Source organism: Globicephala melas, chromosome 6, assembly GCF_963455315.2.
Source record: "Globicephala melas chromosome 6, mGloMel1.2, whole genome shotgun sequence".
In the NCBI taxonomy this organism is placed as follows: Eukaryota; Metazoa; Chordata; class Mammalia; order Artiodactyla; family Delphinidae; genus Globicephala; species Globicephala melas.
The window spans coordinates 90,264,638-90,291,331 of record NC_083319.1 but is presented as its reverse complement, the minus strand read 5'-3'; the positions used below and the strand labels follow the sequence as shown (position 1 = coordinate 90,291,331).

The 26,694-nt window shown below is 39.3% G+C and overlaps 2 protein-coding genes across 11 annotated transcripts in view; both read right to left on the bottom strand.

Moving 5' to 3' along the window:
• Nucleotides 1-1,813, bottom strand: part of IARS1 (isoleucyl-tRNA synthetase 1) — an 84,203-nt gene extending 82,390 nt beyond the window's left edge. For 2 of the 5 annotated variants that reach the window (XM_030847285.2, XM_070045778.1), the window contains exon 1: nucleotides 1,063-1,185. The gene's annotated coding sequence lies outside the window, so the exon portion shown is untranslated. The other 3 variants (XM_060301185.1, XM_030847287.2, XM_030847286.2) reach the window with 3 other exon arrangements.
• Nucleotides 1,814-4,016: 2,203 nt separating this feature from the next.
• Nucleotides 4,017-26,469, bottom strand: NOL8 (nucleolar protein 8). 6 transcript variants are annotated; one of them, XM_030847242.2, is made up of 17 exons: nucleotides 26,344-26,469; nucleotides 25,261-25,484; nucleotides 24,474-24,536; nucleotides 23,013-23,091; nucleotides 21,494-21,629; nucleotides 20,902-20,970; nucleotides 17,387-19,264; nucleotides 16,003-16,116; nucleotides 15,399-15,521; nucleotides 15,022-15,112; nucleotides 12,063-12,201; nucleotides 11,327-11,404; nucleotides 8,479-8,750; nucleotides 6,825-6,951; nucleotides 6,182-6,252; nucleotides 4,981-5,060; nucleotides 4,017-4,494 (listed from the first exon to the last, which is right to left on the bottom strand). In XM_030847242.2, exons 2-17 carry the CDS (start codon nucleotides 25,397-25,399, stop codon nucleotides 4,444-4,446), a joined length of 3,510 nt encoding a protein of 1,169 aa, XP_030703102.1. In that variant the 5' UTR covers nucleotides 25,400-25,484; nucleotides 26,344-26,469; the 3' UTR covers nucleotides 4,017-4,443. The 6 variants fall into 6 exon arrangements, with proteins under 6 accessions (XP_030703102.1, XP_030703099.1, XP_030703101.1 ...); XM_030847239.2 differs by having other exon boundaries at nucleotides 25,261-25,426; nucleotides 26,249-26,385; XM_030847241.2 differs by having other exon boundaries at nucleotides 26,245-26,380.
• Nucleotides 26,470-26,694: the final 225 nt, after the last annotated feature.

Below are 26,694 nucleotides of genomic sequence, written 5' to 3'. Positions count from 1 at the left end.
CATTTAGCTGCCTTCTCTTCCCTATAATTCACTCTCTAATCACTTATTAAGAAGACATACTGTCCACCATTTTACTGATATTTACTTTGTAAAAGTTCATCGTATTACTTAGAAATCCCTAAAACAATTGCTTTGCCCCTAGTTTCACTCTTCCTGACTTCTCTGCAACACCTGAATGAATGCTAAAAGTAATACTGTCAAACCTAATAAAAAACTTATCTTCCCTTCTGGATTCACTTCAAACACCACTTCACTCAAGAAGGAAACCACAAATTCAATAAGGCTGGAAGCCAAGCATCATCTTCCACTTGTTCCTCACACGAAACTGCAGTGACTACAACAACTCCCCATCTCCTGAATCACACACTTTAAAATCCTGCTATACATTATACTACAGTCCCTTGCACCGTATCCCCAAGTTCCTACTTATCTTCAAGGCTCCAAAGCCACTGCAGTTCCTGAGAAGCCTTCTCCTTCTCCCACCTCGAAATCCCACTTAGGAACTGTCTTCCTCCTCTGTGCACTTGGAATACTGTATTATTAGACTGTGTAAGAGCCGAGGACGGGGACTTCCCTCTAATCCCAGGCACCCAGCAATAAATGCCCATTCGTGGGCATTTATTAATTTGTTCTTATGAATACCTAGACTTTCAAGTAATTTCGTCCACCTTCTGAACTCCAGTAAGCTCGATCACACCAAATTCTGAGAACCACCCAGCAGTTCATGTGTTACCAGGATACCAGGCTGAAGCTGAGGAACTTCCAAGGGTTGTAATCCTCGGCCCGAGAGCTAAGCAAGGATTGGTACCTGGTTCTGAGTTCTTTCGCCCCACTTAGACCTCCTCCCAATGTTTTCCTTGGAAACGGATATGCACGTAACTAACCCATAGCTCAAAATAAACATTAAAAAAAAAAAATCTTGTGTACCGGAGGGACTGTAGATCCCAGTGGGCAGTAAGGGGCGTAACTGAGGGGCCCGTGTGCAGGACAGGTTGACCTGAGGGGCCCCGCGGGCAGGATGGGGAGTACCTGAGGGGCCTCCGCGAGCAGTACCAGGCGTACCTGAGGGGCCTCCGAGCCTGAGTACGTCGGAAGGAGCCGTGCCTACGCCTTGGTCAAGAGTCTAGAGGTGATGCAACGTCCCGAAAGCATGAGGCTAAGAGGAAGTGGCCTGGTTTGCACCGGCCAATCAGCGCCCGCCGTTTGACACCCGTAAACAAGCCGGACGCCGATTGGCCGCGTGCGTTCCAAGTCACGACCACCCGACCAAGCGTTGCTCTGTGCCTTGGCAGGCTGTGCGACTCCGTGGCGTGGCGGCGACGCACTGCGTCCTTTACGCAGCTAGGGCGATGGTGGTGGACACGACTGTTTTGTGGCCTCCGGGGTGGGGACTGACTGGTAAGGGCACAGAGAGGAGGCTGTTGTGCGTCCTGACTGGGCGTTGTTACACAGCCTTTGTCGGTGTTCACTTCACTGTTCACAAGACGTAAATGCATTTCACCAGGGGTTAACCAAATCCAACGATAGTAGCCTCAGTAATTATACTGCGGGGCCGTGAGTGCGCAGTCTCAAGGCTGCTTTACTAAATGACTGTTAAGGAAAGCAGCCCTAGGCACTAGGACTATGTTTTCTGGTGTAGTGGAGACCTGCACCAAACCACCTTGGAGTCTGCAAAAATGCAGAGTCCTAGGGCATAGACTAGGCCTGCTGAGTCTCTGGAGGTGGGTCACAAAAATACGCATCTTAACACGCATCCTGGATAATTCTGTTGTATACTAAAACTCTTGACCCACCTATCTGAAGAGACCCTCCTGTTTCTCGGGGAAATGCAGAGGCCACAACATGGTCTGCGAGGAGCTGAAGCACTGGTGGTCAGTGGTGTTCAGAGAAGCCTCTCCTTTTGTGTCCTTCAGTGCCACCTGCAGAGGTCTCATAAATTTTACTGCAGAAATGATGGTAACAGCCATATGGAGAGAGATAACAAAAAGGAAGGAAATGCCTGACAACCAGCTTTAGAATAATTGTTTCCTGTATTGAAAACAAAATTATTTGCATATTAGTCTGCTTACTTATGTATTTATTATCACTGCTGCGAGCCTGCCCAGCACCTTTTGGATCTGCTGGTTAAAAACCACGGAATCCAGAGCCATGCAAAGGACAGTAGACCTCACCAGAGACTATGACGGAAATTTTAGCCCTTGACAAATTGAGAGTAATTCTGTATGTAACTTCTTAGTGTATCCAATAAAAGGACAGAAAAAAACTGATCTATCTGAGAATATGTATAAGGTATTCCTTGATAAGTTTCAGAACACTTTGATAGTCTGTGTAGCATTCATTCAAGTCATACATGGTTTAGGAGCACCCTAAAGGGATTAGAGTAGGGGATTTTATGTCCTTGCCCAAAGGGGTGACTCTCCAATAACTTAACTTACTTGAACACATATATTTAGTAGTGTCTTTACCTTATTAACTATAAGTATTTGGAATGTGTTTTAATTTTCACATTCTTCAAGTTGCCACCTGTTCAGTTCATTTTTATAATCTGTCCAGACAGCCAGGATTAGAGCAGGACAGAGGGCTTCCAGACAGATGTGTCCAGGGGAAAAAAAGGTGGGGATGATAGGTCTAATTATTGGGTTGGCCAAAAAGTTCATCTGAGTCTTCCGTGAGACATTATGGAAAAACCCAAACGAACTTTTTGGCCAGCCCAGTATTTTAAAATGATGTCTAAATTTAATGTCTAAAACTGAAAAACCAAGAAATCACAGCATAAGCATGTTAGGTAGAAATTCAGTGATAAATATCAGAGGAAACAAAGTTTTGAATGTGGTTGTATCTGGGGAGCAGAAACTGGGGATGCAGAAGGCTGCTTGATGTTACTTGTCTGCTCTGGAGAAGGTGGGTGTAACAAATTTAAACATGGCCAAAAATTCTGGAGACTTCTCACTGAGAGGTGAGGATCTATGTCCCCTCATTTTGAGTCTGGGTGGGCTCAGTGTGTTTTAACCTGTAGAATACAGTGGAAACAACTGAGCCAATTTCTGGACTAGGCCTTAAGAGACTGGCAGCATCTGCTTCCTACTCCTGAAACCTATTTGCCATGCTGTGAGGAAACCAATGGACAGGCACTGAGTGAGCAGTCCATTTTAGAAATAGATCCTTTAGCCCCAGCTGGGCCACTCACATGATATTACACGGAGTAGAGATGAGCAGTCCCCACTGAGTCCTGACCAAGTTGCTTATTTGTGAGGAAGATGAACAACTGTTACTGGGATGGCTTGCTATGCAGCAATAGATAAGAAGGTATAAATATAATCAACATCAAGAGAAGGTGGAATATTTGGATTATTTATCCTCCTGAGTGGTGCTTTCTGTTTTACACAAAGTCTGAAGTCTTGGAAACACAGGAATCTCGAATGACTTTTCAACTACTTAGTTCCTTGGACTCTGTTTACTAAGCACCCACTTAGTGCTAGACATAGTTCTAGGCAGTGTGGACGTAACCATTAACAAACCAGGTGATATCCCAGCCCTCAAAGAGTTTATATTTGATCAAGATGTAAATCAATAAATACTTAATTTCAGATATATACAGTATGGCTCAATGATAATCCCTTGGAACTTTATATATAGCATAATTTTGTACAGAGCCCAGTTTGATAGAGGCTTATCTGTCTTGAATCCTAGCCACATTGATTTAATGAGGTATTAAGTCTGCTTCCCTATCTGGACCCAGGGTCCTGACTCCTAACTGTGACTACATATCTTTCAGACACTTGGATTTTTCAAAAGCCTGTAGTCTAATTAGAATTTTGAGATTTTGAATTTTGGCCTCAATTCATGGAGGCCAAGGACAGGAAAACGCTGCATTTGGCATCCTTTTCTGGTCCTCACAGAACTCTCCCATGATGCCGGTCTGAAATATCCTGCATTTCAGTTAGCTTATTCATCAAGACACAAGTACAGAACTCAAGGCTGATTTGTTTTCAACATCTTAAACAAAAACCACAAGATGGAGGTAAGGTGTATTTGATACAATCAGAAATATTTCAAGTATAATTCACACGAAACGTAACTTGGAAAATACAAGTGCTCTGATCCATATATTTTAAAAGGCTTTATGTAAACCTTGTGTCAGAAGATAGCCATTAGTTATTGAAGATGGAGGGCAAAGAGATTATGTACGAAAAGTATTTTGAGGGACTATCTTGTGCTTCATTAAAAAAAAATGTTCAGGTTAATTATTTGAAGTAATTAGGAACAAATGGAGAGGAAATCTACAGGAAAAGAAAGCAACCAGAATGATATCCACCAGATAAGATTTTGGATATTCCTTCACTCTGAATTCTTCTTTGTCAGCTAAACTTATTTTCTAGATCACTCCAATTTCCACAGGTGAGCCTTGTTCACATTCAGTATCAAAACTAATGATGACATTTATTATTTTGGTTTCACTCTCCTTTTGGCATCTTTATGTTTCTTCCGACAGTCCTAGAAAAACGTAAAACCAAAAGCCTTTGTTAAAAATAGTGGTAAATACTTTCCAAGGTGTTTAGTAACTATAAAGTAAAATTTAGGTTATTCAGTGTCAGGGTTGTAGAAGCCATTTTGGAAGTGCTCACTTGGAATGTACAGGGGATATTCAAACTTTTGGCTTTAAGTGTTTACAATGGAAACTGTAATTCAGTCTTTCAAAAGTCTTATGATTTCCTGCTACTTAATAAGCATGGCCAGAACTCGTTCCAGTCACTCAATGGGGCCACTCTTCAGTCTCCTTACTGCACCATGGGTTGAATGAATTAAACAACTTAAAACTTCTGTTCCAGCACTATTATTCTGAGCATTTAAGTCATGTTCTCAGTTATCTTAAGTTTCATGCCCTCCTATATTCTTACACCAGGCAAATATTAACACAAGATAACACCATATCTTTTAAATTAATATGGAGACAATTAATATGAAAATACAACTACTCACCATACGCAAGCTGTTTGTTCTGGCCTCCCAAGAATTCCTGCTAATATTACTTCCCACTCCTCTCCAGAATAAGTCAGAACCTAAAAGGGGAAAATAAAGAAGGACAAGACAGCCCATTAATATTAAAACAGACAATATTCTAGTGCTGGCATTATCAAGGTCTTCAATTCTAGTTAAGACCATTTCCCCCACCGCCCCCAGCCAATTTATGCTAATTTTCAAAAATATCTTGTTTTCTTTACAAAATGAAAATGTAGAACTGCAAGGATTTTACTGTTTATAAACCATTTACTACTATGTAACTTGGCTTCTGTTTGTGTTAGGCTTAAGAAATGAGTTCACTGGGCCTTCCCTGGTGGCGCAGTGGTTAAGAATCTGCCTGCCAATGCAGTGGACACAGGTTCGAGCCCTGGTCCGGGAAGATCCCACATGCCAAGGAGAAACTAAGCCTGTGCACCACAACTACTAAGCCTGTGCTCTGAAGCCTGTGAGCCACAACTACTGAGCCCACATGCTACAACTACTGAAGCCTGCGCGCCTAGAGCCAGTGCTCTGCAACAAGAGAAGCCACTGCAATGAGAGGCCCGCGCACTGCAACGAAGAGTAGCCCCCGCTCGCCGCAGCTAGAGAAAGCCCGCGCACAGCAACAAAGACCCAATGCAGCCAAAAATAAATAAATAAAATATATTTTAAAAAAAAAAGAAATGAGTTCATCAACAGCCTCAGAGTTTTCATGTGAAATTTTTTTCTATTTTTTTTTTACTGAAGTATAGTTAATTCACAATGTTGTGTTGGTTTCAAGTGTACAGCAAAGTGATTCAGTTATATATTCTTTTTCAGATTCTTTTCCATTATAGGTTATTACAAGACATTGAGATAGTTTATGTGAACTTTTTAGGGTACTAAAGACTTAGGAGTTTTGTACGTCTAGTATCTCAGCAAACCCCTGGAACAAAACAAGCCCTTGTTGAGGTTAGTGAACAAGTGAGGGAGGTGGCGAGTGGGAGCTTTCAGTTTTCCAGAGCTTTGCAAGTCAACATGCATCTGTCTAACAGAGGGGGCTAAAGCACATGACATTGCAAAGGATCAGAATTTTTCCTAATCAGTTCTTACTTGGATGCATGTTAGTATATCAGAATGCGCTATGGTGAGAGCTGTACTATTACCTGTTCTATACCATTTAATCAAAACATTGACTTACCATGAAGTCTCTCATCATTCTTAGAGAAAAAGAAATATCTAGTGGTCTCTTTCTCGGGTAATGATACTTCTCTGAAGTGAGAGAGAAAGAGAGAGAGAATTGGCCACTTAATTTCAATATTTAAGAAATGTTTACACTGTAAGTATAAATGAACTATTCCTTAAATATATGTGCTTTGTGTTTTGCTCATTTTTCTTTCCTGAGTTAAAGTGATACCACCCTTTCTCTATTCAACATTCTTCTCTTCTACCTGAAACTTTGGTAACGAAGACTTACTTAAGTACACGCTTTATCTTCCCTGTGTTGATTGTTGATATTCTCACCCCAGCATTGCTACCCAATTTGCCAGTGTTTCCCATGTGGTAGCAGCCAACGAGCTGAAGCATACTCTTTCCAGATCAAGGACTTCAGTGGCAAGTTTTCTTCCCCATGCACGTCATATCCCCCACCCAGTTTATCCAAATTTCAAGGAAAAGGAAACATGCTCCTAATTACAAAAAGGCTACAGAACTCTCTAAAGGAGCCAAAAAAAGAAAATTGTCTTGAGAAGCTAAGCTTAGATACTTCTATAACATTTCTAAAGCATGTCTAACTCAGATTTTATGAATTATGAAATAAACCTGCACAGAAACACACTACTTACCCAGGGCTGGGCTTTTTGTCATCTGTTTCTTCAGTAACATCTTCCTCTTCTGAACTGCTGTCTTGGAAACGAGGGTCTCCCTGCCAGGCAATCTTCCCAGGTTTCACTGCCTCAACTCTATAGGTCTCTATATCGTCATGACAATGAAAGATGACAGAATTGTAACCTAACAACCGATTATTTGTGGACACACTAATTTGTTTACTTTCACCATGCACTCATATTTCTAAATTTCAAATACCTTAATCATTAATTCAAAATATGTAGTATCTTTTTAGATTTTCAAATATTGAGAGAAGCTATTATCATATTTTTGGGCATTGCTAGGGTGATCTGATAAGGAATATAGCAACACTATAAAAAGATATACAAACTAAAGGTTTATGAATGAGCAACGCTATTTAAAAGGAAAAAAAAAAAGCATGGCACCTGTGCTAGCAGGAGAAGCCTAAACTGTAACATGATGCAGTGAAACCAGGTTGCCTTCCTGCTTATTCATAAATGAGAAAAGGAACATATCTTTATATTTTCAATTCCCAAAGCCTCTTTCTAAAACTTCTGAAAAAGCTTCTGCTATAAGATGTGGGTGATCTCCTCACAAGTCCTCATAATTTCCTAAGTACACAAAACACATCTCCCAGGTTGCTGAGGTGTCTTAGTACTCACTTCAAGGCCAATTTCTCACACTTGGCTCTCAAAGTTAGAAGAATTAAAGACAGTATCTATATCATATCAACTCTGTTCAACAGTTTAGGACTGACCTTGGTACTCAAATGGACAACACAGGCAAGAGAATGAAGTAAGCAGAGCAATGATATATTGTGTCTTATTTAGAACAATTTTGGGAAAACTACTAAATTGCTATACCTCCTTTTGGAGCACTACAAAGCCGGCATTTAATACTCACCTGCTAAACACATGGATACTACTTTAACTGCTGATCTTTAAAGTAGAGCTTATTGTTAGCTGTGCATGTATTCTCCTGTATAGGTATATCTTGCTTTTTACAATGAACTTCCAGAAAAGCTACACTTCATCTTAAACACTAGGTGAGGAGCAACTTCCTAAGGAATAGGTGTTTTTAACTTTTAGACTATGTAGGACTTCAGAGGTAAACCTCCTGAAATGGAATGCCAAATTGTCTATACTGGTGCTGATACTTTTTTCTAGGTTCTGGCAAATCTCCAAGGATAAAGTTTGAAACAACTGGTGTATTGATGACATAGCATAATTGTATAGAGCCAGGGTTACCTATTTCTCCCCTTTCCCTACCATATAGCACTGGTTTTCCTGAAGTCATGGCTTCTCCAACTGCATCTAAGATACAAAGCTTTTTAAATATATGACTTCTTATACTTCTTCATGACTATTTCTACTCAACATTAGAAGGGATGCTGCACATTATTCTCTGGCTTCCCTTCATATGGCAGCTATCTAGAAGTTTGCTTCCAAATGCAAGAACAATTTCTTAGTGTGTTAAACACAGCTCTAGGCACAGTACATTTATGGTCATGTAATGCTGACTGCAATACTGTTTATGTAGATGGAAGAAAGAATCCTTTCTTCAGCTAATGTTAAATCATTACAGTTACAGTAGATTCAATCAATTAAGTTCAAACCGCTTTAAATGAAAACGTTTAAAAAAAAAAAGTACCTTCCTTTACATTTTTAGTGTGTGAATCAAAAAAGGAGAATGTGAACCCGCTGGGCTGTTCATCCCCAGTCATCAGAGCTGTAGGGTCCTGGACTACTTCGGCTTTCTCTCCATCAGAGTCCTCATTCCAAGGTGTGTTGTCTTCCTTTTCAATGGTATCTTTTGTAGTTTGGAATATTTGTTTTAAATCCATAGCAATGTTATAATACATTTCTTTAGATACCTCAGGTAGCTTCTCATCTTCCTCCCTTTTCTTCTTTCGTTTTGCTTTACTGCATTGACATATATAGAGATATGTGCATCACAAAAAAAGCCAATTTTTGGAAAATTTCCAGAAATCAGGAAAAAAACACCTTGGATAACTTTAGTCCCATCCTTTCAACAACCAAGAGGATCTACATATAAAACTCATAAAGGCAGAACCTTAACCAAAAAGCTTTTTATAGACAAAACTATTTCAAACAGCTCCAAGTATTAAACAAGAATCATATTCTCCTATCTCTTATCCTCTGAACTACATTTCAGAAGTCACATCTAAGATATTAGCTATGAGTAAGAAAATCACTTAACTGCAATGGGCCTCAGTATCCTCATTTGTAAAATGAACCATGTTAAACCACATGACTTATAAGACTTTTTCAAATTCTAAAATTCTATGAGTTTTATGACACTGGCATTAAAGGATTTAGTCATAATTCTGTTTTAGAAACGCCTTATAAATGTGCTAAATCTAGTCTGTTTGGGAATGAAATTTTTCTATTACCATCAACCTGCTCTATATTTAGGAATATGTTTTTCTCTTTGATCTTAAACCAGAGTTATATGGCAGTCTCCAATATTGAGTTTTCAGTTAGTAAAAGATTAAAATCCTCTTTTCTATTAGAGTCTGCTCTATTTACTAGGCCAAATATTCTAACTATATTACCTAAAATAATAATGTCCTAAATGATCATCTTATTGGTGGAGACTATCTTACAGAGAGAAACTTTTTTTTTTTTTTGGTGTTATGCGGGCCTCTCACTGTTGTGGCCTCTCCCGTTGCGGAGCACAGGCTCCGGACGCGCAGGCTCAGCGGCCATGGCTCACAGGCCCAGCCGCTCCATGGCATGTGGGATCTTCCCGGACCGGGGCACGAACCCGCGTCCCCTGCATCGGCAGGCGGACTCTCAACTACTGCGCCACTAGGGAAGCCCAACATCCTAGATTTTGAACTGACACTATAAAAAGGTGAGACTTCTGGGGAGTCTAGAGCAGGGTTGAGCATGTTCTGCATATGGCAGGAATATAAAACAATTTTCAACCAGAGGACAGGTTGTGATAGTTTAAAATGTGTCCACAAATTCCTCAGTGCCTCTCTCTTCAGGAAGAAGTGCTTAATCTCCCCTTCCCCTATGACAGTATTGGTTGGATTTAGTGACTTATTTCAAGAAAACTGAATAAGGCAGATGTGTCACTGTGTGACTTCTAAGACTATGTCATAAAATATACTGTGGCTTCCTCCTTCTATCTCTCTTTTGGGTCAGTGTTATGAGAACACTTAAGCAGCCTAATGGAGAAGCCAACAAGGTGAGGAACTGGCTAACAGCTATGTGAGTGAGACATCTTGGAAGTACATCGCGAGGATTAGTCAGGCCTTTGGAGACTGAAGCCCCAAGCAACATTTTGACTGCAAGCTCTCCAGAGACTACCCAGAATCACATTGCAATCTGGAATCCTACATTGCAGGGAACGTTTATATTAGTTCTACTTTGGTCTGGTATGTGATTCTTTTTAAAAGAAACCTTTAATTTTGGAATAATTTTAGATTTATAGAAAAACTGGAAACAGTGTTCCCAAATAACCTTCACCTAGTTTCCCCTCAAGGTAACATCTTACATAGATATGATACAATTGTCAAAACTAAAAGATTAACACTGGTACACTACTATTAACTAAACACAGACTCTGCTCCCAATTCACCAGTTTCTCTACAAGTGTCTTTTTTGTTCCAGGATCTAATTCAGGATACCACAGTGCCTTTAGTGATTTTAAATAGCGGGAAATCAAGAAATTAAATCAGGCAAAGTTACTGGTTGCTCCATATATTTGCCATATTTATCAAAAAAATATTTGCCACAGCATATCTATAAGAAATAGATGCTCCTACCACACTAGAGTAGTGCAGTGGATAGAATGGTTGCCTCCAGAAAGATATGTCCGGGCCCTAATTCCTGGAACGTGTGAATATTTCCTTATTTTGAAAAAAAGGTCTTTGTAATAAAGTTAGGGATTTTGCAATGAAGAGATTATCCAGGCAGACTCTAAATGGAATCACAAGTGTCCTTATAACAGACACAAAGATGAGAGACACATAGAAATGAGAAGCCCACGTGAAGATGGAGGCAGAGACTGGAATAATATAGTCACAAGCCAAGGAATACCAGATTGCTGGCAGTCACCTGAAGCTAAGAGAGAGGCACGAAATGGAGTTTTTTCCCCCTGAATCTCCAGAGGGAACACAGCTCTTCCAATAATCTGGATTTCAGACTCCCAGCCTCCAGAACTGTGAGAAAAATTTTTGTGTTTTTAAGTCACCAATCTGTTACAGAAGCCACAGGAAACTAATGTAGGTAGAAGACACCGACTAAAGAAGGGGCACATATCATCATTTCTATGCATGAAGATTCCTTTGCCAAAAGTAAGACTCTCTCCACCACATCAATAATTGCTCTCTTTCTCCCTTCCCTGTTCTTAAACTAAATACAATGGGGACCAATGGATGTGATAATGGTTACTATCTACTTTTCTCACTGTCTGAAATGAGATTAATTCATATGAACCTGCTACTAAAAGTAGTAGCTTAATATACCTTTCTTTTGGTTTATCATCTCTTTTTCTTTCGTAAGTGGCATGGTCATGCCTTGTTGGATCATAACGTATGATGTCCCTATTAAAGAAAGGAGAGTGATAAGTTGGAAGAGACAATTCAGAATATTAATGCAAAAAACTAATAGCAAATTATAATGCAATACCAGGGCAATTCCACTTTTTGAGCAAGAAAAAGGCACATAATACCAAAGAAATGTATTAGGAGCTCCTCAGAAGCAATCATATTTTAAATTATCTAGTTTTGACTTCTTGTCCTGGATCTTTAAAAATGTTTAATATTATTTTAAACATACTAAAATATATATGGATAAAATGATATGCTATTGGGATTTGCATAAAATATTTCAGTGAGGCAAGTAGGGGGAAGTGAGTAAAGGTATCAAAGAGAAAACTGGTCACATGTTGGTGATTGTAGAAGCTGGGTGATGGTACATAGGGGTTTCATTACACTAGTCTCTCTAAGTTATATGCTGGAAATTTTCCATAGTAAACAGTTACATTTATTAATATTTAAACAGTTGTCCAATTTTTTTTTTACTAATAATAAATACAGAAATAATTTAAGATTAGTTTCTTGAAGTGAATCACTAGGTCAAGGTAAGTACAATTTTAAGGGTCTGATACATGTTGCTAACTGCTCTCCCCAGGAAGTTTAAAATGGCCTCATTTTATGGCAAAGGAAAAGAGGGCAGAATGGGATGAAACATAAACCATACTTAAATTTCTTAGCAGCTACTGATTCTTTGCGTGTAGAACTGCTTAAGTTGATGTGCAAAACACTCTGCACAACATTCAGGGCTTTCAACTTTTCTGCAGCAAGCTCTTCTTCCTCAGCAGCTTTCTTTTCATTTATTTCTTAGAGGGAAGAGGATAATTAGTAATCTCTTGGCAAACATAACCTGAGAAGTCTCAATGATCAAATATTTATCAAGCACGTAAACATGTGCAAAGCACATTAAGATAGGAAGAAGAAAAGTTAAACCTTGTTTTGCTAACCTCCCTATCCCCAAGATCCCCAATGTCATAGTGAATCTAGAAACTGCATGACCAGCAAACAAAATTCCCATTTCTGTTTGTAATTATACAAATGAAATCTGAATTTAATGGCTTTCAGTGGCAAGTCTAAAAGTTTTTAAGGTAAAGATTGACAAATGTAATAGAGCAATATACTAATTATAAAATTAAAGTGATCAGAGATTCTTTGATTTTTTTAACTTTCTAAAAATTAATCTAAATTACATGTAAATCTAAACATGAAAAATAGTGAAAGATGCCAATTTTACTGACTATTAATATGATGTTAGTAGACAGTTACTTTAGCCTTTAGATTCAGTACTAAATATTGCAGGAAGAAAGCCTACACACAGGGCACTGTGGAAGCCTAGAAGCTTGTTATCCTTAGCTACTAGAAACAGACAAATATCAGAGAACAAAGTTAAACATTTAACAGCTAGTTTGGATTATAGATAGAAATACAAAAGAAGTCTAAGTAAGCCTTAAAGACCTTTTCAAATTATGGCAGGATATAAACAACCAAGTAACAGAAATAAACAGAATAAAATGCTGATTTGAATAGTTCTCTATAGAGATGACCCCAAAGTGTCTAAGGGTTCAAAAGAGGTAAAGATTATGTTCAATTGGATTAAGAAACGTTTTATAAACCAGGTGGAGTCTAAGGTAGGAAAGACAAGTAGATCCCCTGAGGAGGGAGGAGTGCATGCCAGGCAAGTGAAAAAATGAACACATACATTGAAATAAGAAAGTTCAAAGAGTTTACATTGCATTAGGTTAAACCATATGAAACTGCTAATATTCAACAATTTTTGACTTCAAAAAATGGTACTTTCAATTTTACCCTAATACTGACCATTAGGAAAAAGAACACAATGCTAGAAAGGGCTTAAGGTATTTGTAGACTGGCTGCGAGGTATTTGTAGGCTGCTTACCTGCAGGACAGTCTTTGTGCAACTCACAAAAAATTCAGTCTCAAAAGTTGGGAAGGAAAGAAACAAAAGACAGAGATTCTGTGTCTGACTGCCCTAAGAATGGAAGTACCATCAACAGAAACAGAAGGGTCCAGAGCACCTGAGAGAGAGTAAATTCAGTTTGGGATCTGCTGCGTTTTAACACGCGTTCAGGGACGCCTGTGAGAAATATCCATCAGGCATTGAGAAAAGAATAATTGGGAGCTCAGCAGGATAGTCAGGAGCAAAGATGATCCAGATTTGGAAAATATTCACGCACAAAAGAAGGTTAAAGCCACAGGGACTTACAGAACCTTTACATATCTAAAGGCAAAGGGAAAATTAGGAACCAAGAATTAAGAAGAAAATAAGGAAGTTATAGTGCAATGGAAGCTAAGGGAAGAGAACAGTTCAAGAAGGATGATTAACAGTGACAAATGGTACGGGCAGGCTGAAGAAGCTTGGGAAGGTGCCACTGCATCTGGTGAACCAGATAGTATGTGCAGGGAACGCATACTGAAGAGTTGTAAAGAGACAGACAAAAGTGGCAGAAGTTAGAAAGTAAACTCTATGTATAGCTTCTAGGCTATTCCCAAGGTTCTGTCCATTCCTGTTTTCAACATGGAATTTTGAGTGAGAAGCTCTGAAACATAATTTGCTGTGGATCCTGGAGAACTTACTCTCTGAACACTTGTTTTCAGAAATGTACAATATACACAATAATCACTTCAAAGAATCAAGAGCATCATTTCCAGAGGTTGTATTTTCAATAAAAAGCCAACTGCTTCTAAATTAGTGCAATTTATTTTTTCATTTCACGTTTAGAACTGAAAAAAGATGGGAGTGGCAACTTGAAAACTGGCAGGGTTGAAGAAATGGCTTTTTGAACCTATGAGACCTATGTCTGTAGAAAGAGGGAAGAGATAGAAAAAAGGGAAAGTATGAAGATGCGCATAAGAAAGGAGGTTAAAAGGAGGTATGAATGAGGAAGATTAAGATGCAGATTAGATTAACTCACGAAGAGGAAAAAAGTTAAGGACAGAGTAGTTCTGAGATTGGAAAGGAAAGCAGGGAGCTCACTTGAGGTGGCCATCCTCAAGTGAGGATGGTAGGAGGTAAGGTCTTTTGCAAAGGATAAGAGTAGAAGATCTTGTAGAGAAAGTTTGGAACCACTGGTGTAGAAAATGGTATAGGAAGTAAGAGCAGAATCAGGATGCTTCTGGTAGCATCACTGCTGTTAGATATATTCACATGGGATGAATCTACGTAGAGTGACATTCAATGGTACATTGTTTTTAAAAACCTGCACCCAGCATGCATGTTGGAAGATAAACACTTCCTTTAAGTAAGCCAAGCGTGATGTAACTGTCTTCCACAGCCTCACCAGGACCTGATCTACTGCCAGGTAGGGTCCTTGCCTTCTCTCTAATGCCAGGAACAGGATGATAGAAGATGGCATCTTTGGTGGATGCTAACTATTCCTGTCTTTTCTGGCAGCTTCAGGTAATTAAAATTTTATAAATAAATTAATATGTACAAACAAACTCAAGAAGTATTGAGTAAGCTAACTATTGGATTACAAGCTCCACAATTCAGTGTCTTGGGGTACAGAGTTTCTCTATGTGTTACGTGAAGAATTTAGACTACATGACTTCTCAAGGTCCCCCAGCTCTGACATCAGGACTGTTTGTTTGGACAATAAGGCATTTACCTTCCTGTTCCTCTTCACTATCACTTTCTAGAAATCGGGAGTCCATGCGAAATCTGTCATCAGTGCCAAAGTGAGACTGCAAATCCATGAGCTATAAGACAAAACACAAAGACAACTGACAGCCATGTTCCCAAGAAATTACTTATAAACAAGACCTTCTAAGTATACCTCCATGCCATGAAATTCACTACATTAATATTTGCATAAACTCACCTACCCATGAACCAATCAGAGAGGGTCATGGAGGACTCACTATCAAAATAAACACCTTAACGCTGGAGTGTGGGTCAAGGTCTGCCTGCACTAATCTAGATTTAAGGACTATGTCGAAAAATAAGGACATGTTGCAAGTTTTATTATTTTCAGTCTTCACTAACCTTCTGTCCAGCTCTGCCCTCAAACTGAGGTTTAATTCTGAACCTGTTACTGTCATCTTCAGAACCAGATTCCTCATCATCGCTGCTGTCAAAGAGCTTCCCAGAGGCTCCACCCATGGACTCCTGTTACATAGGTAAAGACAGAAATGTTTATTAATAACCAAGACAGCATTTCCTTCATTATGTAATCTTCCTCCTCACATGTATGGAACAACAACCCACATGCATCTCCCAGGAAACACTGGATGGTGGTTAGAATGGAAACTTCTGACTCAGTGATATCTACTTGGCCCCTTGGGTCACTAAATCCAGAGGCTCCTAATGCAGCCTGGAATGGGGGGGAGTTATTAAATGTGTGAACACCTTCTGCAGGGTTTCACTAATATTGATGTCACTTTGCAGATGATGTGGAGGATAGATTTATGTGGGAGAAAATCTCTAAGGCCCCTGTGGTATCCATGCGTGATGGTCAGGGGAGCCCTGGGTTTCATTGTGGCTCCCAGAGGATTTTATGTTGAGCCCAGCAGTTGTATGCAAGTCTTGGTATGCAACATGCAGAAATGGATCTGCAAAAGTATAGGAATGCCCACCCTAAATTTCTTACTTTTACTGGTTCCTCTCCTGGATGGTTATGCTCCTGAGTGGATGTCTCCTCTGTTTCACTTTCACTGTTGGAACCAAAGATGATGTGCGTTGGCTTGTCCTCTGAATAACCATCCTAGAGTGGGCATCAAAAGCATTACCCTTAAGACAACCGCTTATCTCCTTCCCCTAGCAAGTCTATTTCTGACCCTATTTCCTTATCTAGTGAATGCTGCCATCATCCTAAGATAGAAACTTCTCTCTCTCCATTTCCAGTTTATCACCAAGTCCCATCAGTTGGACCGTCTTGCTATTTTAAAAATATATTCCCACTGTCACTGCCTTGGTTCTGGCTCAAGACCTCCCAAAGGCTGTCTGTCCCATTTGATTTGTTGTTCTCATCATGTCCTGAACCATCTTTCCCAAACAGAAGTTGGCAAACTTTTTCTGTCAAGGGCCAGAGAGTAAATATTTTAGGCTTTGCAAGCCACATATAGTTTTGGTTCTGTATCTTTCTTTTTTAAACCCTTTAAAAATGTAGAAACCATTCTTAGCTTGGAGGCTCTTCCAAAATACGCCATGGGCTAGTGGCTTGTGAGCTCTAGTTTGCCAACTCCTGTTCCAATATATACATAACTAATCTCCATTCCCTTGCTTCAAGTTCTTTAGTCTTTTCACAGCCTTGAGAATAAAGTCCAACCCCTGTAGCCTCTTCACACCTCACCCCTACTTATCTCTCTCATCTCATTTCTCACCATCTTGTACTCTATACATTTGATCACACTGATTGCAAATATTCACTTTTGTACAAACTGTTCCTTTATCTTGGAATGCCTTTCCTCTCTCTTTGTACCCTTTTACCTCTGCCAGACCAATTCCCACTGATCCTTTCACACTAGATTCAGTTCAGCTGAGGAAGTGCCGGCTCCCCACCCCCCTCTGCCCCACCACTGCCAACAAATTAGTATCAGTGTGCTGTCAGAGCACACAGGCGTACTTCTTTCTCATCCCATGGAACTGAACTGTGACCTTCTGTCCACCACACTGTAAGCCAATACCAACCACCTAACAGTGATCCTCTCTGTAAATCTAGCACTTGCTGTGAAGGCCTGGAATTTCATAGGTAATTAACAATTGTTGAAAGAATGAATAAAGACTCATTACAGTAAATCTTGGTAAGATATGAATCACTTGGCAAGTGATTTATATGTAAATTCAGACATATTAGGACATATCACTTAACTATATCAGTTACAGCTTCTAAAGCGATATCCGGATATACTAAAGATACAAGGACACAAAACACAAACATTCAGCTCTAAAGGAGCCTGCTTACCTTCGTAGGAAAGAAAGGTTGGACTTGGAAACAAGTTCTTGTTAAATCCCTAGACTGAAAATATACTCACCAAATTTGCCAGAGCATTGTGAACCAACTTCTTTTGTACTTCTTTTGCTTTCTGCCTTGCCTCTAAGGCTGCCAAACGCTTCTGATTATCTTCAGCGTGCTTATCCTTAGCACTAACATCTGATGAACTATTAACAGAAAGTGGGAAGTCAGTTTTGCTTCCCTGAGGGTCTCTCCTGGAGGAGACCTCTGGTGATTTCTCAGGGGCCTTATGGCTGCACAGATCAGGCCTCTTTTTGGAGCTCTCTCCTGACTTTCCAGTCCTGTGGCAACAGTCTTCATCAAAGCCTCTCCTGAGAGTCTTGGCACCAAGACTCAAAGATTTCTTATCTTTTAGTGGCAATAGACTAGAAATAGGATTTCCATTTCCCTTTTCTGAACTGCTAGGGAAAACCACCTTGTGAGCCTGGCTCTCAAAAGTAGACTGTCTCTTTTGAGGCTGAATTTGGTTTGAGTCACTTGCCTTCTTTGCATGTTGGGAAAGAGTCAGTTTACTTGATGGGCTATTAGCATACAAGGACCATTTTTTCATGGACATGCTCCTGGGATCCTCAAGTTTCAAGGATTTATGATCTTTATTAATATTGTTAGAGGCAACACTCTCTTTCAAGGATTTTTTCACTGTTTCCTTTCCATAGAGACAGCCTACTCCCTTGAAAGCCTGGAATTTTGGCTTTAAGGTATTTTCCTTTGGTTCCTGTTTTCCATGTGTGTTCTCTTTTCCTTCTAAAAGGGAAGCCACAATCTCCTCAGGATGAATACACTGTTGGCCTTTGTGGAGGCCACCTGGAGTTCTGTGGCTCTTGGAGGCCCTGTCAGACTTGGCAGTGGTTTTCCGGCCATTGCTCTCAGTATCTTCTTTTGGCGCCTCCTGGTTACTGCCAGCCAACTGTTCCAGATCAGCTAAAGTTAGATTCATATGGAGACAGTTTTTCATCATGGTGTTATACTCCTTATCTCCTTCAGACTCGGTTGATTCTGATACAGAATCAGCATCTTCACTGCTACTGGACTCAATCGGAGATTCACAACTGAGAGGCTTAATTCTGTGACTGAGGGCTGTCTCTTTATTTTTTCTTTTTTGTACTTTAATACAATCAACAGAAAGATCACACTTTTTTCTATTTTTCAAATAAGTTTTCTTGTGCATATACTTTTCTGTTTGTGAAAGTTCTACACTGTGTTTGATCTTATCAGAATTTTTCTTCATTGCAATGATTTCATCTGTATCTCCTGAATCAGAGTCACAATCATTTCCCATAACATTATCTTCACTACTGAGGCAAAAGACATTATTTTTGATGCCTAAACCTGTTGAAGTATGAAATTTGTGAAAATGTGATTTAAAATCATCTCTTACAACTTCAAAGGGATCATTTTCAGATCCATTTATTGAGGACCATGTAGTTTTCTCTAGGTTTTCCTCTCTTGCAATCATTAGTCTTAATTCATCTTCAGAATCAATATCATCATCAGACATGCTATTTCTCTTTTTGGTAGTTTCTAAGTCAGAAGTCTGAAAAAATACGTTTTTAAGTTTCTGACTATCAGAATCAGGTACACAGGGTGATTTAGGAGTAATGGAATTATGAGGTGTATTTTGTGCAGCCTGTTGTTGTATTAAATGTGGGCTCTCCATTATGCTACTAGGTTTTGGTCTCAAAGCCAGAGATGCAGTGGAACCCTCGTTCTTCTGCACTTTTATTATCTTCTTGGCAGGGCTGTGAAAGTCAGAGAATTCTCCTCGTCGTTTCTTACTCACAGGATCATTCCCTCCTTCCAATTCCCAAGTGAGGCTGGATATAGGGATAGCATTTGTGAAATCCTCCCCTATTTTCTTTAGGTTGTGGCAGTATTTTGAGGGATCATACTTTATGATGTCACCAACAGTCAAGGAAGAAAACAAAGGCACTAGGTTTTAGAAAAACCTATCAAACTGGTAAAGCAAAAAGAATACTGTTTAATCTTGAGCAAGTCATTGACTCATTTTACCCTCAGTTTCCTATCAAACAAAATAAGGACTTAATTAGGTGACTCAGGGTCTTTGGAACTGACATGTCCATGGCATGTCCAGAGTGAAAACCAAGAACCATCACTATTAATTGGCAGAAATTACTTGGGCTGCATGTGTATATCACAGCAAACCGATTCAGATTATATTCTAGGTACAAGAGGCCACAAGACTTTTCTGTAAATCTGAGAAGTCTATCCACTGAGCTAATACCATAAAGCGGAGTATAGAGAGGAACCCAGAGCGGGCACAGCTAGATACTATACTAAGTGTTGGTATCTCAAACTTGAGACTCAAAGATTCTCAAACTTTTTGGCCATTTCTGTTTTCTCAATGCTGCCTCATCCTAGATCTGATTCTCTTAGTTCAATGACATCCATTTCACATTTTACTCGCTCTCTGCATTTTATAGGTCTTTCTTAGAAGGCTAATAATTCTTTATCAGGTCTTCGTTGCTGACATTGTCCAGAAAGATTCTAGTTAATGTCACTGTGCTGTAGTGACAGCTGGCATTTGCTGATTTCCTAAAACATATGAATAAACAAGTATAAGTTGCTTTAATCTATCACTACTGAAAAGTCCTTTTGTTCATTTAGTGACTACTGAATACATGGACAATTATATATGAGGTATGCCAAACAGTGTCTATTGTCTCTTGGCTTTACACTGTCCTTCCAAATCCTCCTCTTTGCTGTCAGTGGTACCATTGGTGGGAAGCTGGAAGGTGAAGAAGAAAGAAGTATTTCCCTGACTTTAGTGCCACTGGCAGGGACAGCAGAACCAGCAGCTGTGGCCAGGGCTCCAGGGGCCTCAATAGCCATGAACAGTGAGGACACACCTCTGTTTGAAATACCTGAAATTGCTTCTGCTTCCCATGACACACAGGGTTAGAGCTAAAAGAATACAAAAAACACCCTCTGCCCAGAAGTCCATGACACTAGGAATTCAAGGTCTTAGACAATCTGACCTCATTTCCTCAGGGGAATGGGCATCTGAATTTGCTCATACTGGGTTCCATACTATTTCTCCATCCACCATTCTTCTGCCTGTCTACACATTTCTACCTACTATTTTCCTCTCTCCTAGACTCCTTCCTATCTCTTTTCTATTAATGTGAAACTTATCCTACTTCCTCTAAAGCCTTCTTTAATGATTGTGCTGTGTTCCCTTGTCCTTCTTTAGCTCCTCTGGCAATGGCTTTGAATCCATGTCAAACAAGAAGAATGAGGTATAAATTAGTAAGTCAACGTGCTTCTTTAACAATCATCATTTGCATCACTTGCATAAAACCTAATTACATTCTCTCATTATCCACTAATTGTTTCATACATGTAGGTAGGTGGGTATTACCTTACTTAGAAATTGGGAACATAAAAACTGTTACACAAACATCTAAAGATTTACTGACAGAGGCAGTGAAATTCTAAAGGTATGAAGTAAACTTTTGCAAATATCCACATCGTAGTAAACAATAATTTCTCTGAAAGGCCAATTGCTAAGGATATTTTACGTTTATGTTGATTCCTTAGGTGAAGGACAGGTAAGACTCTTCCAAATTTACTCACAACCCAATTCTAAAAGAAAAAAAAAAAAAGAATACATTTACTATACTTGTCACAAATGGAAAAGATTAACCACACTGAATAAATGTCATTTAAAAATATTTGAACTCATAGTGGACCACGATTACTGTTGGGTTTAGTTTTCTGATAATGAAACACAAGTGCTCAAAAAAGTGTATCAGGAAAGGAAAAACAAAGAAGGAAAATTGGGGCAGTTATTGATCCCATATAAACCATGTAGGATGCTACACAAATAACAGCCATTAAAAAGGCAAACGTCGGACCTGCCTGCACTCTTCACCACCTATGCCCCCTGGGAGACCTGCCTCCACTTGGGTTTTGATTTCTCTTTCTAAAATGGGGGAAAACTGTGCTTTCCCAAGAGTTGTAAATGCACTTGAAGACCATAAAGCACTATCTATGTTAACTGCTTCAAAGCAAGAGAAAAAAGCAGTTGCTTTAAAACATGATGCTCATGGTCACCTGGTGTCAGGAATTGGTTCCTGAGCTATTCAGGCTACCAGAGGAGACTCACTTTGTGCCCTGGTACTTCTGTCCCTGGCACAGCTTTCACATGGAAATCCACCACTCCCATTTTTTCTAACAAGTTGGTGTTGCTTGTTGTTGATTTTCCTTTCTTTGCTTTTGCTTCTTTTCTCTCCTGGGCCAATCTGAATCAAACAGAAAATATAAATAAGAGTTAAAATAACGAACCACACTATTAACAGTGCTTCTGTTTTGTTTTTTAATACTGTAAAGCTGTTTAACTTTATAGAGATCATTTAGGGTCTCTCAGTTTTTCCCTTTCAACTTATGTACTTTTGGCATTTTATCTATCCTTAATCTTTTCACTCTTATGAGGAAGAGGTGTCTTTCAGAGACTAATATGCTAAGTCTTGAATATTTCTACTCTCACAACAAAGAGAATGCAGAACGCCAACTCAACCTACCAGTTCAAACTCCGCCACCTTATACAGGCCTGGTCAACTGTGCTGACCAATTCTCATTGGCCTCTTTGCCTCTGGTCTGTGTCCCTTACATTCCAACTTCCAAGATTCATGCTCCCCAGGCACAACTGCATAGACACTCCAAGGCAGCAGCACTGTGTGCTCACCTGCTCAGGACTAGGGCCCCGGTTCCTGCATATAATAGGCAGCAAAGTGCTGCTGAATGAAAATCTCATCACTATCCTGTTCACATAGACCCCCAGCTGAAGAACAAAATCAAATTCTCATCTTCGTCACCAGACCACTCCCTCAAAACTTTGTTTAGACCTTATTTTTCCTTGTGGCATTTCTTTGGCCCAGAACAATCTTAAAATGCTCTGGGTCACTCCATGTGTACATTCCTAAAATATCTCCTATTTTGGAAGCACCCAATCTCATACAATCTTTTCTCCCTAAGAATACTTTTAGGATTTAAAATGCTTTAAAAGTTTTTACATTGCCTTGTTCTTAAATCACATGCATAATTAATCTTATGCCTCTCATACAGGGATTTCCTATTATCTTTATGTTTTTGTATGACACTTTCATTAACAGCCTAAAGTCAACTTAAGCAATTTGGTACTGTCTATTAAAATTTTAAATGTGCATAACTATATGACATAGCAACTCCTTTTGTTGACATAAACCCCAGAGGGACCATCCTCAAGAGTCTTATCAAGAGGAAGTGGAAATGGTCTAAATGTCTATGAGTGGGGGATGACTGACTACACTGTGGCACAGCCATTTTCTAAAATAGTACTAAACACTCATTATAAGAAGGGGGAAGACCTACATCATCACATAAGGTTGTGTTTAAAAAGCTGAAATAAGTATATATTTTTATGGGTTAAAATATACGTATACAGGAGCATTACATTATCTTCTTTGGTGGGGTCTGGGGGTCACAGGGAGTCACAGTTAAGAAGGATTTTAGCTCTACTTGTAATGCATATATTTGCTAAAACTGTAATAATACATTATTTGATAGTTTCAAATCAATTAAGTGAACATATAAAACCACTTACAATATAAAAAACATTGGGTCAAATCACGGAGAGCAAATCTTACCTGTGCAAAAAACTTTCCTTTGCTAGCTGAATTTGTAGAGTTCCACCTTTCCATTTTGTTTTATTTAAAACAGACATACCTATAAAGCAAAGAATTAGTACCCAAGTACATGGCAATGCAAAAATATATTTCAGCATGTGCTTTTACTAATTAGTTAGTACCAAAAAAAAGAAAACCTGCTTATCACAAAGACACAGAGGAAATAGAATAAAGAAAATGAGACCTGGAAGGAGAAGGCTTAGGTCCCATTCTCATTTTGACCACTTATTAGATCTTTACACTCCCTACCTCCCCGTGTAATTGAAAGATTTGAATGAGGCAAACGTGTAAACCATAAAGCAAAATTTGTCATTTGTTTATAAAGTAATGTCAGGAATCTGTGGCGAATGGCTGGTATTTATTTAACATTTCATTGTTATTTCCCACACTAAAACTATAAAACATTAATGTAATTTTCTTAGAGTGAATCAGAGGACACTGGAATCCTGCAGCACCTCACTTTTATTTATCACCTCATACTAATTATCACTGTGAAACTTGCAAACATATTAGCTGCAAGCAACTAAACTGTGTTTAAACTACTGTGCCCTAGTAGTTGATTTTTCTCAACATCTGCTATTAGCTTCCTTAATAATTACCACTAACAGAAATATCAATGAGGTAGGTACTATGCTAAGCACAAAGATATTATTCAACTTAATCTTCACAGTAGTATTATGAGATAAGCAGTATCTTGGTTATACATCAGATAAGCAAACCGGGTCTTCTAGTTTAAATAAACTGCTAGGTCACACAGCAGAACTGATGTGTTCTTAACTGCAACATATTTGTTATATCTATTTCCTAACTGAACGAATCAATTTTTTGCAAATGAAATTACAAAAGGTCAATGGCCCTCTTTCTCTATTAGCATGTTTCCTGCTCAGTGTCTTTTGACTTTTCAGTCTCCAAATAATTAGAATGCATTACTACATCAGTGGAAGTATGAATTATCTCCCCCTCTTTATTCATTGAAGGTCACAGGTGGCCCTCAGCTTTACTAAACTTATCGATGGAGACTTCATAATTTCAAGGATATGATCTTATAAGGGCATATTCTAAACCTCTCTCCTAACAGCACTCAATAAGAAGAATTAGTTGCCTGAGAAATGAACACACTGGGGAGGTGGGTATTTCATAATATCCAGTGGGATATGTGTAACAGGCAGTTTCTATTAAAGTGTGGTTCCTTATCCAAATTATTTGGGAATGCCATTTTTGAGCAAACTCACAGGCAATGTGCTACCATATGTCATTCATTATGGAATGAACCTAGACCTCCTGAATTGTAGGATATGGAAATTCTCTTGATCGTGGTTGTCCCTCAGGATGAGTTGAAGGTGGATGTTTAGATTTAGAACAAAAGTTATTCCAAATTACATGGTGACATGGACTGGTAAATAGTATAGAAAACATTCTTACATTTTTTCAGGTCTGCTTCTGCTACTCTGATGTTGACATATGCAAAGACTTTCTGTGGGTTTCCTAAAAAAAAAAAAAAAAAAAATTAAATTCGTATGCAGAGAACAATGTAAACATTATTAAGTTTCTAAATTTAAAAAAGAGCTCTTAGAAACGTACTCTTTCAAAGGAAAACCTTGTTTATTTATCATTGGATACAAAGATTGCATTTTTTTTTTAAAGCATGATTATCTAAATATTCCAAAAGAAAATACGTAAGAGAAAAATGTCAAGTACTCAGTTAAGGAAACACTTTGCATGTTTGTATGTTAGTGATATTCTACTTAACAGGACCCTACTAATTATTAGAATTTTAGCTCTGAAAACTGAAAGCTATATGTTTCAGAAATTGGATGTTTGGAAATTCCCTGGCAGTCCAGTGGTTAGGACTCTGTGCTTTCACTGCTGAGGGTCTGGGTTCAATCTCTGGTTGGAGAACTAAGATCCCAGCAAGCCGTACGGCCAAAAAAAAAAACCCCACAAAAACAAAAACCGGATGTTTGGGAATTTAGAAATTTTTGATTTCAGAAATGTAATTCTGGGCAAGTTCCAGGTCACACATAACACCTACAGAGCATAGGAGGGGGAGGGATGGGAGGTGGGGGGTTACTACAACAGTATCATGTAATGAGATGCATATCACTTTCAGTGTTCAGGGCTAACATTCATCTCTTGGGTTCCTTTATTTTGTGATACTTGACTTCAGTTATATTTGCCTTTAACTACCCATGAAGAACTATAAATTTACCTTGGTCATCTTTCCGAGTGATGATTTCCACATCAGAAACTTCTCCAAATCTGCTGAACTGATTTTGTAGGTCTGCCTCAGAAATATTCTGGCCAAGGCCACCCACAAAAAGGCGCTTCGTTTCTCTGTTGGCTTTCATCAAGGCTGGGCATACACTCAAGTATTTCTAGTGGAAAAAATAATTATCTACAGAGAAGAGCTCTTTCCCTTAAATCTTCTCAAATCTAAACAAAACAAAACAAAACTTCTTCGTGAATGCATTTTGGAACAGCACCTCTACACACAGACACAGGTACAGGCACATACTTTCCCTCTAAATGACCACAATATTACACTCTACTCCTCCCGATTTTACTTATCCATATTGTTAGGTGTTTTCCCTTCATTCATTCACTTTAACAAATGCTGACAGAAATGGGATGGGACAGGTTACCACACGGAAAGATAAAAGGCTCTCAATCCTCAAGCTCCTCACAGTCACATGAGAAGTAAGCAAATGCTGCAATTACAATACTATGTCACAACAGAAATATCTACAAAGTGCTGTTCAGGCATAAAAAGAGCAACTGATATCATGGCTAATACAGACTTTTTAAAAAACACTATGTGCCAGCGTTGTACAAAATAGTTTGCAGGCATCTTTTTTCAGATTAGCAGGAGAGGTTAAGTCACTTTCCCAAAGCCATTCAGAGAATTAGCGGTGAAGCCAAGATTATAACCCAAATCTAATTTCAGAAACTGTAATTCTTTATACTAGGGAGATTGTTGGATTAGAAGGGACTCAGGAAAACTCTTCCAGAGGTACTGAGATTTGCGGCTTTTCATGAGATCTCTAATCTCGTTTAGCACCCGGCTAGCGCTCAGCTCCCAGACTCCTGCCACGCGCGACCCCAAAACAGCGCCAAAAGCCCTGAGCATCGCTCCTGATCTAGGCGTGAGCCACGGCCTACATCTTCCTGGTAGCTTCCTCCGCCCCCAACCTACCCACCCTAGCCGTCTTCCTCTGAGAAGACTCAAAGACGAGAAGGGAGAAGGTAGGCCAGTTGACCTCGGCACATCCCATGCCCCAAACCGACTCCTCACCACTTCGTTTTTTACATCCCGCGCAGTTTAGGGCCGTAACTTCTGGTCACGTGTCCCAACAAGTGTCGCCTCTCTTCCTTCCTACTGGATTTCCAACCCAGCATCCTAAGGTTCCACTACCACGCTCAGTTCCCCAGTGCTTTTTATTTCGTTTCCAGGCTTCTGGGCGACCGGAATGCCTCCGTTCCCTGCCTCAAAGTTCGCAAAAGACCCCAAACTAAAATTCCCTACTTCATACTTAAGAGGGTTATCACCTTGTGTTCTCCTGGATATGGTCGGCGGAAGTGAGGGAGGGGAAGAAAAATAAAGAGACTCCCCCCTTAAGTGCTCCCGGAACCTCCTCTAATGTGA

Excerpts from the sequence above, each read along its gene's own strand:
- NOL8 (XM_030847239.2), bottom strand. The coding sequence starts at position 26,323 with ATGGGATGTGCCGAGGTCAACTGGCCTACCTTCTCCCTTCTCGTCTTT. Across the intron at positions 11,405-12,062 it reads GTAGCTGCTAAGAAATTTAA|GGACATCATACGTTATGATC; the intron begins GTATGGTTTATG and ends TTTCTTTAATAG. Across the intron at positions 4,495-4,980 it reads GAACAAACAGCTTGCGTATG|GACTGTCGGAAGAAACATAA; the intron begins GTGAGTAGTTGT and ends ACGTTTTTCTAG.